Raw genomic sequence first — 19329 nt, forward strand, 5'->3', positions numbered from 1 at the left:
CCTTTTCAGATCCAGTGTTGAAGAAAGGAAGAGAGATTTTTTAAAAAACTATCATGCGCACACCACAAAAGAAATTAAAAAAACAAACAAAAAAAAATCCTCCAACGCAGTGCAGTGCGCCTCCCGTTAATTTCGAAACGCTCCACACACACGCTCTTGTGTTGTGTCTCTGTTTCCCTGGAGACGCTTCGAGACGGGAATTTGCAATCACGCGCTTTGGTGTTGCGCCTCCGTTCCCTTGGAGACGCTCAGCTTCTTCCGGGTTGATGCTCCTCTCGCGCATCACAGTGTTGCGTCTCCGTTTCCTCGGAGACGCTCGGATTTTTCCAGAACGTGTGCTTGTTCCCTAGAGACGAGCACGCGACCCTTCAATGCGCGTTGCACAACTGGTAACAGTCTCCGCTCGCGCGTATCCTGAAGAGCCCATACGCGGCAGATAAAGCAGGATCCCCAAATTTGAATATAAAAAAGTGCACCACCTTTTGGAGCATTTTTTAGTGGAGCTGTCCTTCAGCCCCGCCGAGTTCCTTATTGCAGTAGGAACTTTGGTGTAGTTGCACGTTCTTTGAAATTTTACTATACGTTTCATGTTTTCTACCTATGCTGATGTACTAAAGGGATATAAATAGGGATGGTGCGTTGCGAATGAGCTTACTGCATATCTTTTGTTTGACTGCTTAAAATTGCGGAAATCACCTGCTTCGTCGACGGCATGCTTAAAGTCCACAATCATTGCTAGGAGTGAAGAAGGCAGATAATCCAATACACCAGTCACCAGGCCGTTATACTTCCACCATCCTCGTCGCCAGATTGAAGTGGTGACGGTGGAAGGAAGACAGGAACCACAGTAAGCGCATGTCTTCTTTATTGAGGTAAGCGGGTATAGTAAGGGAACAGGTCCGCTCTGTGGTACACTAAGGCTCAACTGACTCAAAGGAACACAACTTCATAGACTCTTGAACTTCCCTCGAGCCACCCACTATAAAATTCCAATAAGGAATGTACATACATATACACAACAGTATTGCTTGTTTTACTATGTAGTTTGAACAATGGGAAAATAATATTGACGGTTGTTTTTTTTAACGATAATATAATTGAGTTAACGTCTATTCCTACATTCAACAATCAAGGCGGCAGGCTGGTGGCATTGATAAGTTCGTTTTATTCGGGCATCACTCATATTCAAAGATGGCCGCTGCTTTTATTGCAACCTGGCTATCTTTTGTTTTCGTGTCCTATTTCTGTGTCGATAGACGTTGATGGTGTGCGACAGACGCCACGGGGCCACCATTGGTTGAGCGGAGTCTGGGAAGCGGAACATGTCCGTGAGTTGGGCGGCTCTGGCGGGAAACAACGAGATGCCGGGCAAGAAGCAGAAGCTGAGCAGCGATGAGAATAGCAACCCCGACCTCTCTGGGGACGACAACGTGAGTCACACCGGCAAGGGCGGCATCTCTACCGCACCGAGAGCGAAGAATGAATCTGGATTTCTTTAATTAATTTGCCAGTTTTTCATAGTTTGGTAGACAGGAAGTGACTCCCCCCCTTATGATTACTTAGGAGGACCTTTTTAACTAAATGCTATTTGTGTTAAAGATCAATGTCTTGACCTTGCGAAGAGGGCAGTGCCCAGACTGCATACGCTGGAAAAATCTGCAAATTTACGTCCTGTGGCTTCATTTTGTATCCAAGGGCCACACTTAAGAGGATGCAGCGGATGTGTCTAGTTGGTGCATTTACGCACCTGCGTTAGTTCGCTTGAGGTACATCAGTTGCAGTTGGCTGGTCTAAGGTCGCCATTTTTCTGAGAAATAATGTAGCTTTTAAGTGGTTCGTATTCTATATTTCTACAGTTTTTACAAGCAAGGCGCTAAACTGACCTCCCATGTAAGGTTTTACGGAGCTCGTGGTTAGGGTGTGTTGGAATTGGTTGGGTGGCCGACTTTCCAGTAGACATTTTGGAAGACCGTTCCTACAGACCGACACATTTATTGGAGTTATTGTGGTACGTTGATGATTTGGGTGGGGGGGGGGGGGGGTGAATAAAGAACATTAACTTGGTTTTCTCTCTCGTTCTCACCACTTGAAGCTTTGAGAGAAAAAGTAAACGGTCAAGGGTTGCAGTGTTCATGATTTTTTTATGTTATGTGGCGGTGTAGGTAGGAGATAGGCACAGTTATATGGAGGATAAAGCTCTGAAAGGATCTATCTCCTGTTTCTGTAACCTAAGGACATAACACGAAATCAAGATCTTGATTGAATGGCACCAACATTTTTGCGACGAGTTCTTCATGACCGTGAAGATGCACAAGGACTATAGTGGTAGTTAGAAGCCATTTCTAGCAGTGGGGAAGGTCGGTGTGAGAAGGAATATGAACATAGACTACTAGCTTGGGGTGGCCCATACTCGACACCATCATCAAGTTCTGGCAGCTCAGGCTGCAGTGTAGGAGGAGCCCAGCGAAGTGGGCGGTGAAGGTCTTGCAAGGTGAGGGAGCCTGCTATGGGAAGTTCTAAACTGTGTGCCCTCTTATGGTCTTAAGAAGAACAGTTATATGAAAACGATGTTATATGGGCAGCACTGTGGAGACAGTAGGAAATCTTACAGTAAACTTAGTTAAGAAATGACCCTTGGTGCGACAGGCAGAAATGTATTCGGTTGCGGTATAAGGAAAAGTGCTGGTGAGAGCAGGGTAGGGTTCCTCAGTTATGACTGTGGCAAAGGCTAGTCATGCCCTTGTGAGTCATGTGTGCTGTGTGAATATTGGATGGCACCCATTGTGGAGTGCCTAATAAAGATGGCACTGCTCCTACTACCTGTGTCAAGGTGATGGGCAGAGGTAGCGCAGCTTGCTCGTAGAGGACCCATACAAATGTCTGTGATTACAGACTTGACTATCACATTTGAGACACTGGTTGTATAGAAGACCCGACCATCACATTTGAGACACTGATTATATAGACTTAGACGTCACAAACGTGGGAAATGAGCTCAAATTTTATTGAAACAGGTCTGGAGATGTTGAAGAAAGACTACACAAGGCACGTGGATTAATTTAGAAAGCGTTGTAGCCCCACACCCAAGCACTTAGGCAATTGATATGGCTGCGGTTCAAGGATATACTGTGTCCTGAAATTAAAACATCGATTGCCTGGCATTTGTCCAATTGCAGTGTTGAAATAGTCATTCTGTTCATTCATCAGCGTGAATATTTGACATGTGTGTAGTATAGTTCTATTTTGTCAAACTAATGGATGCATTAAGCCATTTTGTTTGCTGATTATTGAATATTCACATGTGCCATAAACACCTTGTAGTAATGTATGCATCTGGTTAGTAAGTTTTTTTTTTTTTTGTTAATATTGTATGTTTACTTCTATTATTTGGGAATTGCTTTTTGTTTATGGTTATGTTGTGCTGAATGCTTAGTGATGCAAGGCAGGCTGGAAAGTTAAAATAATTCACCTGGAGTTTGTTTTGCTACTACTGCGTGATGACTTAATTTCAGCTCTTTTTGTGGTCTAGTTAGCAATTGGGGTGAAAAGGCGTGGTGATCATCTGTGTTTTTGGTGGTAAAATGATAGCTATGCATGACAAGCTATCACACATTTGGGGAAAAGTAGTCTCCCATCTGGAGAGATACTGGTGTGAATTGCGGAAAGAGCAGCTCTCCAACACTAGAAATGACCCGAGAGAGTACCGCATTAAATGTAGGCACCCTGTTTTCTGGTATTTATCTTTTTCACTTTCCGGTCTGTTTAACTGCCATTATTTTTTTTCGATCTTCTTATTGGTGTGTATCCATAATTATTTTTCTTTTGGGAATAAATGGGGTCGTAAAATGCTATATTTTCGTAATTATAAACATGCATTCATGCCTGTCATGCTTTAGCAAAATAAGCAAATGTGACATGACACTACACCCACATGTAAATATTGGCATTACTTACAAAAATACTTCATCAAATGCCTGTATTTAGGGAAATGTTTTTTATCTTTCCTAACTCAGCTGTTGGCCTGGTATTAATGAAGGACTGCATGGAGAGTCAATCACAAAAAGCAGAATTTTATGTATTTTTCCACTTTTAGAAATAAATACAGGCAGGAAATGCAGTATTTTTCTTCTGTATTTATCTGTAAAAAAGAATTAGGGGCGTTAATTATGTGCATAGTTGGGGAAGTGTGGTACCCAATCTTTACTTTGAAGAGGAAGTATCCTGTATTGTCCTTAGGTAGGGAAGAGTAGAACCCTGTCCTGATAATTTGCATGGAAGAGTACCCATTGGGTCTCAAGCGGAGGCGAGAAGTACTATGTTGAGGGAGGTCTGAAGGGTGAATACTCCATGGAGTGAAAATATGGGGTAGTTAAATATCCTGCCGTGTTGTGGCTGATGGCTACAAGTTTCGCCCGAGTCATCATTCTGTATAGATGGGAAAATTCAACAGGCTTGTAGTGCTGGAGGCAGAATAATTGTTATAGGTTTTTTTGGTGCATTTTTATTCATTTTGTATATAAAGGAGTTGGTCGATGTTGTGTTCCATTAGTAGTGTTTGATGTAACTCTATTGTGTTGTAGGTGAGTGCTTCTTTACCTGCATGTGTGTGGTGGTGTAGTGTATTGTCCCAGTGGGGTGTTTCTGTGTTACTTGTTTAAGACAAGGAAGGTGTTAAGAATTTGTTGCGCTGTGCAGTATAGTAAAGTGAGCTGGGTGTTTAAGGACATTGTGCAATAATGTGTTTTGTAATGAAGGATTTTCTGTTGCGGTCTGGTCATGGCAATTTTAAATGAGGTGATGGTGATGTAAGATTATATTTTCTGGTTGTCTTTTGTTCCTTGAATATGGAGACTAGAGGATGAGGGCGAAACCCTTATTTGAGAAAGCTGTTTGACTGAGCATCAGAGACTAGGTTTCACATGTGCGTAAATGTTGAGGCGTCATTTTGAGATTGCAGAAATGTGGTGGTCATGTCCAAGGAGTTCACAAGATTTGCAAGTCTTAGACCACTGTGTGTTAGTCACTGCTTAGTTGTTGACTCATTTCTTTGACATAAGGTGTGAAGAGTCTCTTTTCTTGATCCGTTGCAGAGTTTCTGTGACTGCTGATTGTTGTCTGTGTGGATATTGGAGACTTTAACAGGTGAATGTGTAAGCCAACGTTTTGGCAATTGAGTGGTTGTATATGATTATGCATATGCTTAATATGCAAGGGTATTGCTTTTCTTTGTTTTGTAAGGAAAGGAGGTGTGTAATTCCTGCGAGTTCTCATTCTCTGGATGTCTAAGCTGGTGTTGGGAATGCTGAGAATACAGAATGTAATAGTTTTGTTGTGTGGTGTGGAATGGAAGCTGGGAGACTCACGTTTGGAGGGAGAATTAAGCCCTGACAGAACCTACCTTCCTGTTGCTGTAACCTGAGAACCTAATATGAAATACAGAACTTGCCTTAAAATACTTCGCTCCAGACTCTTGTATGAAGACCCTGCTCTCTGACTTCAGTACAAGCCTGCATCTATTCAAATTGTTGTACTCTTTTATTATTATTGTCATCTCAATGAAACCTTAAAGATTCTTTCATATTGGGTTCCTTTGTGTCCTTTTTATTGCCCCCTTTAGGTACCTCTATGGATTGAACACAAATCCCACAGTGCCTTAAAAATCATGCATATTATTCAAGAATCAAACTAGATGCCACTTCAAGACCCAAGTTAAGGGACCTTAAAATGAGAGGTCAATATGTTTGGATTTTTCAAACCTTTGAGTGCACTCTTGCAGTACCTACTTCTTGTGCACACTAGTGTATATTTTACTGATTAATAAATCGAAAATGTCATGCGACTTTTTTCGATTTTGACTTACATTAAACATGTGGAGGTTATGTGTGATACAGCCGATGAAAAGCGCAGCGACAACACATTTTACAGTAGCACTTCTGTGTAATCCAGGGGCACATTATGCTTTTCTGCTTCCAACATTTGCTTCTCACTCTTATCCCTCCCAACTAGGGTGGTGGTCCCTGCAAGAGACCAACTAAATGCTGCAACTTGGTAAACTGATTTACTTGACTCTGCAACACCTTACTTATTTTACACTGTCTTGTGGAGTTTGTATTTTTATAAAACTGCTTGTTAACAGAACACAATTGTTGCTGATGTGCACAGACCCAGGCACATTATCTCAATTTTACAAATAAGCTAAGCTCACTCTTAGAAGGTTTGGCTTTGTATGCTGTTAACCATATTACTTGATGGTCATTTTGCTGATATCCTGTGAGAGGAAGAGGCACAACCAACCCTGTCCTGCCAAACTGCCCATTGGTGAAGTTTACCGCTTCAAATATTTTTGCCAATTCATCTATCATTTTAGTGTTTTTGGTCAGTACTGTTTGTATAGGAATGTCTGTTTTTGCCCACTGTTTTGGATTGCTGCCATTCCGGACCTTACCACAGCAGGTAGGTTGTGGCAGCTGGATCACTGTAGTCCTCCATTGTATTTTGTTTTAGGGCTGGGCCCTACATAGAAAGTGTAAGGTAGTCAGTTTGACTCCAGGTGTAATTGATCTTCTTTTAGTCGGCCTTGAGGCCTCAACGCCAGGTGTTTCCTGGCCTACTTCTTTCCTAGTCCCATAAGGGTTCCAGGTGAGGCCTTGCCTGGAGGTATTTGATGTGGCCTTGTAGAGGATGTAACCTATCCAGCCCCAGTGTCTTCTCATGACTTCTTCACTGGCAGGGAGTGGAACGTCTGCTGCCTTAGGATTTTGAGGATTTTCCTCAGACAGGTGTGGATGATGGTCTAGACTTTGATAGTGATCACTGGTGTCTTTCAGATTTCTCCTCCATACAGAAGGGACCAGTTTTATGTTGGTGTTAATTCTGATCTTGGTTTGCAGCGTTTGCTCCTTGGAGGTCCAGATCTCCTTTTGCTAAATGAAGGCAGCCCTTTCTTTGTGGATTCTTGCTTTCATGTTGGTATCTGTGCTGCCCTGCTTGTCTATGACACTGCCAAGGTAGGTGAAAGCCTGAACTTCTTCCAGTGCATCTCCTGAAAAAATGATTACAGTTTTGTTGTCCATGTTAGCCTTCAGGGTCTTGGTTTTTCCCCTCTGGGTGTGGAGGCCAAGGTGTGCTGATGTGACTGCCACATTGTCTGTCTTCTCTTGCATCAGCAGATGGGTATAGGAGGGGCCAGGTTGTGTGCTAAGTCCAGGTCGTTAAGATGTGTCCAAGGTGTCCACTAGATCCCATTCCTTCATGCTGTGGATGTCTTCATGATCCAATTGCCATCGGGAAGAGGAAAAGCGTGAGCAAACAACGCTGGCACACTCTGGTCCTCACTTCAAAGGCTTCTCTGAGTTGTCCTCCATGGACTGTCTTGCAATCCATTACCTTATAAGAGTTCTTGATAATTCTTACAAGTTTATCTGACATACCATTGTGGTAGTGGAGTTTCCAATGGGTCTCTGTCCACACTGTCTTATATCTTCTCAGTCGAAATTGACATGGAAGGGGGAGGTACATTTCATCAACTGCTCAGTGTTGCATTCTGGTCTGTGCAGAAGCCAGCTTGCTGATCACGTAGCTGAACATTCACTTGTTCCTTCATCCTTTCAAGGGTGACTCTGAACACTTTGCCTGGGGTTGATGGAAAAGCTATCCTTCTGTAGTTTGTGCAGTTACTCTTCGGTGTTGTTGGCCTTTGTTACCCATGATTGTCTTCCCAGCTTTGTCTTTGACAGGTATTTCTGCCAGAGTTACCTTCTTATGTTGTAGAGACAGTAAGCCACTCTGGCATGACTTACTGTTTCCTGGGCTTCTGTGCCAAGACCATTGATTAATCTTAGCTTGTCTGCTCTGAACCCTCTCTTTGCTTCCTTGTTGGTTTTAATGGATCCTCTTTGATCTTCTCTTTATCCATCTGGTGTTGACTGCAGCTTTCTCTTCCTTTCTTGCTTGGATTTTGCAGTGTCTCAATGGAGATCCATTCTACATGCCGGTGTTTCCCTGGACCCAGTACCCCCTGGAAGCCTGGGGTCACTGTTTCTTTGATCTTCTTCTCCCACTAATGTTCACTGTCATCCTGTGGTTCAGAGGTCTTCAAACTGGGTGGCAGACCCCTCTGGGGCAGGGGGTGGGCTCTGACTGAGGAGCATCATGCTGTTGAGTGTTCAGTTTTAAACTGAAAAATTAAGCGTTAGTAAATCACTTTGTAATGGGCCATCACTAACATCTCTGGCTGGGAGTAGGTATCAAGTATTTGATTACATTGTTAAAGGGGGTAAGAAAACCTAACTGTAATGTTCAAATATGTTTTGGCCTATTTAAACATTGTCGATTTAATAAAATAATTGTGAAAGATTCTGGGGTGGGAGCTGATTTTTTACATTTTAAAAGCTTTGAAGACAACTGCTCTACTTCTTGCACAACTTGAAACTTGTTGCAGAGGGTGACTGAGTATTCAATCAGTTTCTGTGCAACTTTGAAGAGGGTGGTGTTATATATCTGGTGTTGGTTTATCGGTTCCATGCTTGCTTTAGCCTGGCCACGAACAGGTGATGATCTGATGCCACGTCTGCTCCTCATCACTCAAACTTCCTGCAGGAACCTCCGGAACTGTAGTGCTTTCCTCTTATCTAGTTTCTAAACACTAACATAACACAACAGAAATGCACTTCTGAGGTCAAAGAAGACTTTTATTGTTGTTAATTCTTCCCCAACCACAATATTTTATGAATGACGAATTAGTAGCTTTCAAGTCCGCGTTAATCAAACAAAATATATCAGTTTGCAATATACACAGCAGGTTCAATTTATAAGATATTGAATGCAAAGCAAAACAAATACTTCACCGTGTGGGAACTATCTACAGCTTCATCTTTCTAAGGTCTGCAAGCTGATGACCCCTGTCAGCCGCGAGAAAGAGAGATTCATCTACCCACACGGGATTGCTGGCAGCCTGCGCCAAGCTCCAGCACGAGGTCCGGCAGATTCGAATCTGACTCTCTGCAGCCTGTTACATTTGTTACAAAGGTGTGCACCCTCCTCTCAGACCTGGGAAACTGAGCAAGCCTTTTGGAGACTGGCCAGGTCTCCAAGACTACTCCTGTTCCCAAGCTCCAGCGAAGAGAAAAACAACACCCATGTACTCTCTCTTATCATGTCTAGTCTACTGTGAGAAAAACATCTTGGTTCTCTGGTGCAAAAACACAGCTTGGAAAAATACAGCTTGGATTCTCAACTGCAATGTCTAACTCCACGTTAAAGGCAATGGGCAGCTAACCTAAATATCAAATGCAATGTCATGTCAAAGCCAATAAGCATCTAAGCTGAATACAAAATGCAATGTCTTATATCATGTCAAAGCCCATAGGCAGCTGAGCTGAATACAAAATGCAATGTATAATATCATGTCAAAGCCAATAGGCAGAATATCTAATAGCATGTCAAAGTCAATAGGCAGCTAAACTGAATACATCATGTCAAAGTCAATAGGCATGCAATGTCAAAGCCAATAGGCGGCTAGACTGGATACAGCATGTCAAAGCCAATAGGCAGAATACAGAATGTAATGGCTAATGCAATGTCAAAGCCCATAGGTGGCTCAACTGAATACAGAAAGTAATGGCTAATGCCATGTCAAAGCCAATAGGCAGAATACAGACTAATGCAATGTCAAAGCCCATAGGCGGCTAAACTGAATACAGAAAGTAATGGCTAATGCCATGTCAAAGCCCATAGGCGGCTAAACTGAACAAAACATACCATGTGCTACTGGTGAACATTGAGCAACTAATATGCGCAGTGGTGAAACACAAAGTCATTGGTCAAAACAAAACTTATCAAATGGCAGTACAGGAACATACGGACATTGTTGATCTAATGGTCTGTTTAATGGTCTGGCCTGACACCACGTTGCTTGTGTAGTCTTTCATGTGTGAATAGACTACCGCCCATCACCAGACTGTTCGGGACACTGAGATCTGCAGGCCTTTCACCATTCTCTTTCATGACTTGGTACTCAGTGTTGTTTCTTCCAATCTTTCCATTGAGGTCCCCCATAAGTATGGTGATGTCTCTCAAGGCATTTCTCCAGGGTGGAATGGAGTCTAATGTAAAACTTTTCTTTTTCATCTTCCCTGCTGTCGTTTGTAGGTCCACAGCATTTGATAACATTCATGTTCCTCTTCTCGCGCTGATGATTCTGGGACTGTGGGCGGTTGTTTTGCGTGCTTCAGAGTGAGAGTAGACAAAATAAAAGGAATGCCAAGAATTCAGCTCTTAGTTTGAGTAATAGATTTATTAAGGCACTTCTCAAGGTTCGTATAGGGAAAGCATAATGTGACCGTTTAGGTCAAATGCAGCAACACAAGTGCACCTCTGAAAATAATCACAGCAGTAGAATAATAGTGATCATAGTAACAAAGAAAATAATATATTTAGTGACCATATTTTCATGCACAAAGCAAGAAATAAGAATAAAAAAATGCATCACCATGGTGCTTGACATAGACATCATCTCTTTGCCAACTTCACGTTGTGAACCCAAACGACCGTGAAAAGAGAGAACTACCTGCAGTGGGATCTGAGCAAAGCTTCCCCTCCCGGACATAAGTTCTGTTTAACCCCGGTTGTCAAGCTTCCATCTTATATACTTTCCACAAGCTGGAGTGGAGAATTCTAGAAACTCCCCCCTCCCGTACAGTAAGTTGTTCAAACATTAGTTGTACGAGGTCAATGTTGAAAGAGCACGTTTGTGATTGGCCACATCCCAAGATGCGCTCCCAAGATTGAGCTGTTCCCTGCCATACCATAAACATTCTCTGGTACATCCTTATCTCTCCCTCACTTCTCCATGTTATGTCCCTGCCTTGGTGAGAAAGAGTGAGAGGAGCGAAAAACATGTTGCATAAGTTGTGGACGGAAAAATACCTGCACCACCAATATACCAGTGTTTGAAGCTAAGGTAAGCACAAAATGGAGTCTGTGGTCAAGATAGAGCAGTAGTTAAATACAGATATCATTACAGTTACCTATCCAATCAGCGCTCTGTTGGCTGCTGGCGTTAACATCGGTGCTACTTCCTGAGTGAGTTGGGCATTCTCTTCCTCGTGTTCAGAATACAATTGCATTCCTCCTTTGACCAGTCCTTACTGTCCAGACTTTGCCCATCTAGTCTTGCTGATGCCAAGCAGGGCAAGGTTTTATTTTATTTTTTATATATTTTTTTCCCCAATTCCGCTGCCACTTGTGCAGTCTTGTACATAGTCTCACTTTCCATGTCCGATGGTGATGGGCTTGGTCTATAGCAGTTGGATCAGCTTTGTGGCTTTCAGGGATCTCTGGCTTTCACCAGCTCTGTGAAGGAGATTCCTCTCTTCCCAAGCCTTATGGTTGGCCTTTTGTTAGCTAGGATTTTTTACATGGTGGGGGTAGCTAGCCCGTGCATAACCTTCCTCCTTTTGTAGGTGGGCTTGAGACTCGTCATGGCGGAGGGTTATTTTATTTTTGTTCAAGAGGAAACAACGGCATTAGTTGTGCACAAGAAGGAAGGCTGCTTGATAAGTTGTAGGTAGTTTCAAAAGCTAGAAACCTTACACCAATTAGTCAAATAAAGGTATCCTTCACAAGCATTGTTAGGAGCTTTCAAGTAGATATTAATGATTAGTCAACCGAACACTGTGAGCATTGTTTCATTTGCCCTTTTGTTCCTCATATTATTTTGGGGTTGATTGGAATCTCAGACTTCGCTGCTGTAGAGGTGTATTGCTACAAATGATTGCCTCGAAAGTTATGTAGGAGGTTTCATATCTTAAGGGAGTGTTTCTTAACCTATGTCCTGGTAGACCTCCAAGGGTCCACAGCACATTGTCAGGGTCTGCAAACTAGCATGCCCAGCGCTTTCCAATGTGCCTGGGGAAGCTGGGGGCCAATAGTCGGCAGTAATATTTAATCAAAATGAGGTAATCAATGTTGGTGAGAAAGCTCATGGTTACACTTCCCCAAGAGTGTTTCGTTTTTCCAGCAGGTTGTTTTCCTGCAGTTATTTCATACTGCTTATTAATCTTGTGCTGTGCATGCTGTGGCCTGGGGCCACTCGTAGGTATCCCTGTGAGTTCAGGTTGTGGGTGGGTATTTCTAATAGAACTTAATTGAGAGGCGTGGAGTTGAGGCAGAAGGCATTGTGAGTTTCTCACATCATTGTGTTTACACTACTTAAATATTGTATCCTTGGCCTCTCTGCAGTGAGCTCATAGCAATGGTGGCATGCAGCAGTTGTACTTATATATGAAAGGGTGTGAAGGAGGAACAAAGATGCTGAAATGTTGACTGATCTGATGTGTTTACAGTTGAATGGGTGTGTTCTGTTTTGTTTGTGGGAGTGATGAGGTGCGTGAGATACCAGGAAGTACGTGCTGGAGAGAGTGACAAGAGGGTGCAGAAAAAAGTGATCATTTGTGAAACATGAAAATGGAGGATTTAAGAATGATCTGGGGAGAAAAGGCTTTGTGTACTGATGTAGTAGGGGCCCTCAAAAGTCAGAAGGTTAAGAACTGCTTCTTTAGAACCCAACTTTTATCGTGTAAGTGTTTTCCATTGTTTATTCATGGATGCTCCTGTTGCTTGAGCAAACATTGCCCAGATAAGGTGGTTTTGAGTTTTACTCTCCCTTCAAATATCAAGTCTTTGTTTGATCTCTGTGTCCTCTGACTTCTATAGTTGAATGGTGGCTCTTCTTTTAGCCTTCTCGCTCGCCTTACTTGAAGGTTTTGAAATGTAATATTTCTTTCTCCACTCTCTCATATACTTCTTCTATGGCCTCCTACATGGTTTTCTCATTACACATTCATTCAGACAGCTCGCTAGCCTGGTGTTGCCCTCTTTGTAAGGCCTTGCTAGCTGTTCTGCAGCCTTTCCATTTAAAGGTCTATAATAAAAGAAGCATTAGTCTTATTTATAGAACAAAGTTCACAATCTGGCAGTGATATTTTTCTGCAACACAAAGTTGTTGGTGCGAAGACATGATCTCTATCATTCATCTGTTTCTCTGTAGAAACCTATAAACTGGTAGCAAAGAGCTTGTTGAGACCTTTGTGAAATATTAACTTTTTGTTGTCTTGTTTTTTTCATAGGATGATGCTCTGAGTATAGAAAGTGGCACAAATACTGAACGTCCTGATACCCCAACCAACACCCCTAATGCACCTGGCAGGAAGAGTTGGGGTAAGGGGAAATGGAAGTCCAAGAAATGTAAATATTCCTTCAGATGCGTAAACAGCCTTAAGGTATGTGTGCATGCTGTGTGAGAGGTGGGATAATATATAAACAATGTTGCTGCGAGGTAGCCAATCTAAACAGTCTTCCTATTCTGTTCAGCTGCTTCAAATACATCACTGTTGAATATATTTCCTTTCATTTTCTTCACTGTTTATTTTATGAAAGCTAAGTAAATACATTTTATTTCTAGACTAATTAAAACCATTCCTAAACAAGAGCAGATTACAAAAACTAATAACTGCAAATCATATGATCAGTCGTGTAGCAAATGTCCAATAAAACCAAATTGTACTGCAACCAATGCCTTGCAGTAAGGTAAAACACAAAGGCACCCTGAATTTGATTAATTGTTGCAGACAAATGAAAAAAAACGAATAAAGAATCAAATTGCTACGGTGTGATCAGTTCCAAAGTAGAATTTAGGGAGTCATCACATAAGCATGAAATGAAGTCTCTTTTCATAGTTCAAGGTAACAGTTGCTTATGATTATTCATTTATGTGATGGCAAATTTCATAAACGTGAAGCAGGACATCATCTGGCTGACTTCCCTTTAGACAACACTCCACTGCAGTTTATTAAGTTCTAATAGACACCTGAACTTTGGTTTCAGCCAGTGTTTCTGGGCAGCTGCAAGATTAGGGCAAATACAAATGACATGAAGTAGTGACTCAGAACCCTCGATAAGAACAGTCTGAGCTTTGCACCAGTCTTCCATACCAGAGTGCTGTAAAGGGTTTAAGCCTCATCAGAGCTACTTTCCATTTGAGTGGCCAAGGCAGCTTCAAATAGTGAGGGGCTGCCAGAAAATCACAGGACAGGAGTGCATGCATGTGTGTTTTTTTTAATTTTATTTTTTATAACAGATTCTTAAAATTGAAGTGATCAATAACCATTTTACCTGTTCACTATTTTGAAGAAGTGTGTATTGCGGGAGCCCTGTCTTTCAGAAATAAATGGCTTTTAAGTGCTTTGGGGATCTTTCGCGATAAGTCGTCGACCTTTCTTTATCACAGTCCATAGGTGGAAATTCAGCCTGTTGGACTCTGCCCATAGCTTTTTACGGTACGAGAGATCTGCTTGAAAATTAATTTACAATTGATCAGATTGAACTTCAATCTTGCTGAGCCTGGCGGGGAAGGAGTGCAGGAGTCGTAATGCATGGTGGTAGCAGTTACATTGTGTTATCTCTAGTCAGTCACCCGATTTATCAGTGAAAACAATTATGCTATACAGAATGGTTGGCAGTAATTTACACTCCATGACTTTACACAGTTGTCTTGTCAGGACAGTAGACATTCTTTAATAATCGTCAAAAAGTCAAATGCAGAAAATTTGCTGCATTCTTAATTGATGTCTCGTGTGGCATAATATGTTCTCTCTCCTTAAACAATACCCCGAGATATTTGTAGCACATGACTTTCTCGGTGTGGTCACTGCCAATCAGTCAATTACCTTTAATAAAATAAAAAAGTCTTCTTCCGAATACTAGAACTTTTTTGCTTTGGGCATGTTGCTTTTAATTTTGTTGGCCTTGCAGTATTAGCTAGATCGTCCAGTTGCCTTTGAAGGCTAACTCCAGTTTGATCCGGCAAGATAATGTCATCAGCATACTTTTGGTATTGATTTTAGTTTGGCCAACTTAAGCGGGCAATCTCTTTTTGAAAGTGGGGCATTACATATTTCAGCAACATATAGATTAAGAAGTTGGGGGTGCAAGTATACAGTCTTTCTTCAGTCCTTTATTCATGGGAATTTTCTCTGAGGTGACCCACTGGGAAGTTAGTCTTCTGTGTTAGAATATAACCAATAATTGGGTTCAGCAAAGATTGAGGAGTGCCCCTTTTATTGAGTTTTGCCCAAAGTTCACCTCTATGTAAGCTGTTAATAACATAGGCCTTCTGGAAATAATATTTTGTCACCTTAGTGGCAGAAAAGCTCTGCTTTAACAGATGGCAATCCACATTATTAAAGTATAAACAATATTAGATCCATATAGCTAACAAGACAGTGCTCTGTAGAGGAGTAAGATTTAATTTATTTTTCAACCCCATGGCTGCTAAGCCTTTTCCCCTAAAAAATGCAAAGCACTTTTTGTATTTGGTGTACTTGTTGGTTAAGCTTTCAAATCACCACCTCCCCTCACATAAGGTATCCACGTGCCAAATTTGCATCTTTTTATCCCAAACATTCCTTTTTGCAAAAATGGGGGTAAGTGGTGTACAAGAAAGCTTCCTCCCCCCAAGATGTGACCCATTTTTCCTAAAGTTTGTGGTTTCAGCCTTTGCGCAGTTGGGGGAAGTGGGTGCCAGACCCATGGGTGATACCAGAAAGCTGTACATTTGTGAAAAGTAGACAATTTTCTGGATTCATCAGGGAGTTGTTTGTGTAGATCATGCAGGTGTTTCCCAAAGAAGCAGTTAAGATCGTTATAAAAAAAAAAAAAAAAAATTTGAAAATGAGAAGAAAAAATAGGTGCTCCAAAACATGCGAAACCCAGAACAAACTGAGCTGCTCTTTAAAAAAAAATGACACTAGGTTGTGTACCAATTATACATCAATTCATATTTTAAAATGACAAGAATAAAAATGGGTATGAGCAAAACCTATGTATTTCTGAAATAAACAGCCAGTGCCACCTGGAGACCTAGTATTTCTCCCAGCAGAATCCACAATTTTGCTGTGGAATTTGGGCCATAGCTCAGGTGTCTCACACAGGAACCTACCATACCCAGGCATTTCTGAAAGCTAGTCACCAGGGAAATTCAGGGTGTTATGGCTCTCACCAGGGTGGTGTGACTTGCGCCAGTTTTTAGGTTTCGCTTGTGTGCATACTTGCAAAATCTTTTGTTAGCTAAAACTTAAAAGGGACTTGTAAGCAGTCCCTTACTTGCCATTGGCTTACTCCAATGTAGCTCTGATTCACCTGCTTCGGATTGACCAGCACGTCCTTTTCATGCCACTTCCTGTTGTCGTCGTCATCTCTGCCGATCTTGCCGTCGAGTTGCCTGTGGACCGAGTACTCCTTCTGGTCACTTGCTATTGGACACTGTCCAGTGTCCTTCCTCTGGCTGTGACACTGAAGTTACTTTTTATTTTTTCTTCTTGCGTACCGTCTTCGCTGATGTCTTCTTTCTTCGGTGCCGTTCGTCTTCTTTTTTCTTTCTGCAAACCATCTTTGTCTTCTTTACCGCATGACGTCTTCGGTCTTCTCATGCTTCCACTCTTCTGCCGCCGTCAGTCTTCTAACATGCATGGCAATACTTTTCGCCTTTGTCTTTTTTTCTGTGTAACTGGCTTACAAATATTTAAAACATGTTATAATAATGTTTGTTTTTCATTTCATAAAACAAACATTATCATAACATTTCTCTAATATTTGTAAGCCAGTTACATAGAAAAAAAGACAAAGGGGAAACCTCTATTGGCTTTGCTTGTTCTTACCGAGGAGCCCTTGCAAACCTCAAATTGGTTAAAAGCACACATTTTCCTCATTTCTATGAGAGGAGGTTCTGTAGGGAGATTGAAGTCACAAATTTCCTACCACCCAGCGCTCCCCCATATCTCCTGATAAAAATGATACCTCACTTGTGTGAGAAGGTCTTGGCCCTGTGACAGGAAAGGCCCAAAACGAGTCTTGGACACAGCTGTGGAATTTGGGCTCCAGCTCAACCTGCATTGAGGTAAACCTATTAAAACCATACAGATCTGAAAACTAGACACCTGGAGAAGTCTGTGTGGTGACTTGTGCTGCTCTCACTGGGTTTCCTTACCCAGAAACCCTTGCAGACCTCAAACATTGGTAGAAAACACGCCCTTTCCTCTAATTTCTGTAAGAGAAATTTATGGAAATTGCTGGGAGCCACAAATTTCCCTCCACTCAACGTTAACAACCCAAGTCTCCCGAAAAAAAAAGAAATTGTAACTTTTGCGGTTACAGTTCCTATAAAAAAAAGTGCCCTAATTTGGCAATGTGGGTAGCTGCGAGGGGACTCCCATTAAGCCTGGTTTGATCCATTCCTGTTGCGGTCACTAGGGCCAGCCACACAACCGGGGAGTGTTTTTATTGGGGCTAGTGGGGAAATGCTGTCTGGTAGGATTTTTGAGGCACCCTACGTATTCTGGAAGTTTGTCACACAAATACAGGGGAAATGGTCAATTTTAGGCAAAGCGTGAGGCTTGGCTAATGCATTAGCACTAATCAAGATCAACTACGCACACACCGCCTTTCAACTTCCAGTACACATACTCCCAGTCAACAGCCACTGCACGCACAACTAGAATTATGTTTACGTTGACAATAGGTGTTAAATACATCAAAAAATTGTCAACGTGTTGTGAAAACAGAAACTATGTATCCATGCAGGCCATAGTGTTAGTCTCCTTTCCCCCTCATCGGATTTGAGTTGCATGTGATACAATTTAAAAACTAATGGTCGCATATATACCAGGGTTAGGAGGACATTCTAGGGGGCAGTACATGCAACTCTTTTCATACTCTTTGGACACTACGTCTCAGACAAAGAAAGCCTTTTTTGGGTGTTGGGAGGAGTGCAGTCAGGAAAGTGATGATCTTTCAATATAGCCACATCCTCAACCTCTAGAATCACTCTTGCATGCTCTACTGCAACAAGGATGCCTATTACAGACGACTGAAACTGTACAAAAGTCATCTTGAAATCTGGAGAAGGACCTATGAAAAGTCACTGGGGATTGGGATGGGCATAAAATAAAACACATACTCAGTGGGTGGACCGTTGCCCAAGGGGCTGCTGCCTTACATACACTTCCCCAGATGTCATGGAGAGTTCCACCAATACTTGGGGGTGGGGTAGCAGATTGGCCTAAAACTGCTGGTCTACCACCGGGTGGGGTATCAGAAAACAAAGACATGCCCTACGAGGGAAGCGACATTTACCCTAAGGGCTTCCCTTCTCACTGCAAAAAAATCCTGGTGGCCTAGTGTTTTGCGTTCTGATGTCATGATCTTTCAGGGCTGGGGTAGCAGCAGAAGTACTTCTGCTGCCATACCCAGTGTAGGCATGTTGTGTGGGGCAAGGGTGCTACCACTTCCCCCATGGTTGGGTGCTAGGGCATTCTGGTCATGCCCTTGGCACCCAAGGAATTAAGACTACGTTTGAAATGTTACTGCAGTATTGGAAATTCATTTGTCATTGGCATGTGTACGGCTTGGAAAGTCTTGGCATTTTGCAGCCTGTTAACCTCTGTTTTATTTAGTGAGGATTAGATAGAATGTCCTTCAAATTAATAGAAGTAGCTAAGTAGCAGTTAATAAAATGAGGTCAAGTACCAATGAAAAACCATTTTGAAATAAATACCAAAAAACATAGGGTTTGATGTGTTCAACGTTAAATAAATCTATAAACAACCAGGTTGGCTCACAGAAAAGCAAAATACCAATGTTAAATAACAGCATCAATATTAATCCCACATGGAAAGATCTCTGTTCTGGAGGTGGTGTACATTAGGAGAGGTTTACGCAGAGGAAACTTTCCTCACTATTGTAAAATATTTTGTTTGAAGAACTTTTTTTTTCTTTTGTGAGTAAAGCTTGCAAAGCAAATTTGATGAAAGAATACTAATAGGATTTCAAAGCAAAAATGTCAACATTTTCTCTACAACAATGTATTTTTGTCTTTAAGTACTTTGCTTTTGAGGCGATGCACAGGTTTCAAAGGCAACTGGGGCGGTACTGTGAGAGGTTGTGCAGCTAATGTACTTTCAATGGCGAGTGTTAAAGATGCTTTCAATCCCCACAACAACCTGCTTTTCAGTTCGTGAACTGGAAGGAATCTACAGCATTATTAGTGTCCATTGTGAGCAGCAGTGTTTCAGAGTGCTTGTGTGTTTACCAGAATAATGTGTTGCTTTTGTTTGGCAGCCGCCAACCCTGCCAAGATTTACAATATGTGACCTCCGACCCAGAGGGTCTACATATAGTGCTGCTTAAAGAACTTGCGCAGAAGCCAGCCTAAGAAAAATATTACGTACAGTTCAGTGCACTGCCTCAATCTGTGAAATGTGTGAGTATTCTAGT

At 42.0% G+C, this 19329-nt stretch overlaps 1 protein-coding gene across 2 annotated transcripts in view; it reads left to right on the top strand.

Annotated features, from left to right (window-relative positions):
* Positions 1 to 1274: 1274 nt before the first annotated feature.
* The window catches only part of EED (embryonic ectoderm development), a 62706-nt gene continuing 44651 nt past the window's right edge, over positions 1275 to 19329 (top strand). For both annotated transcript variants that reach the window (XM_069203986.1, XM_069203987.1), the window contains exons 1-2: positions 1275 to 1430; positions 13128 to 13280. In XM_069203986.1, coding sequence (XP_069060087.1) covers positions 1323 to 1430; positions 13128 to 13280 — 261 coding nt within the window. In that variant the 5' untranslated portion in view covers positions 1275 to 1322. The remainder of the gene's footprint in view (positions 1431 to 13127; positions 13281 to 19329) is intronic.

Source organism: Pleurodeles waltl, chromosome 8 (genome assembly GCF_031143425.1).
Source record: "Pleurodeles waltl isolate 20211129_DDA chromosome 8, aPleWal1.hap1.20221129, whole genome shotgun sequence".
NCBI lineage: Eukaryota > Metazoa > Chordata > Amphibia > Caudata > Salamandridae > Pleurodeles > Pleurodeles waltl.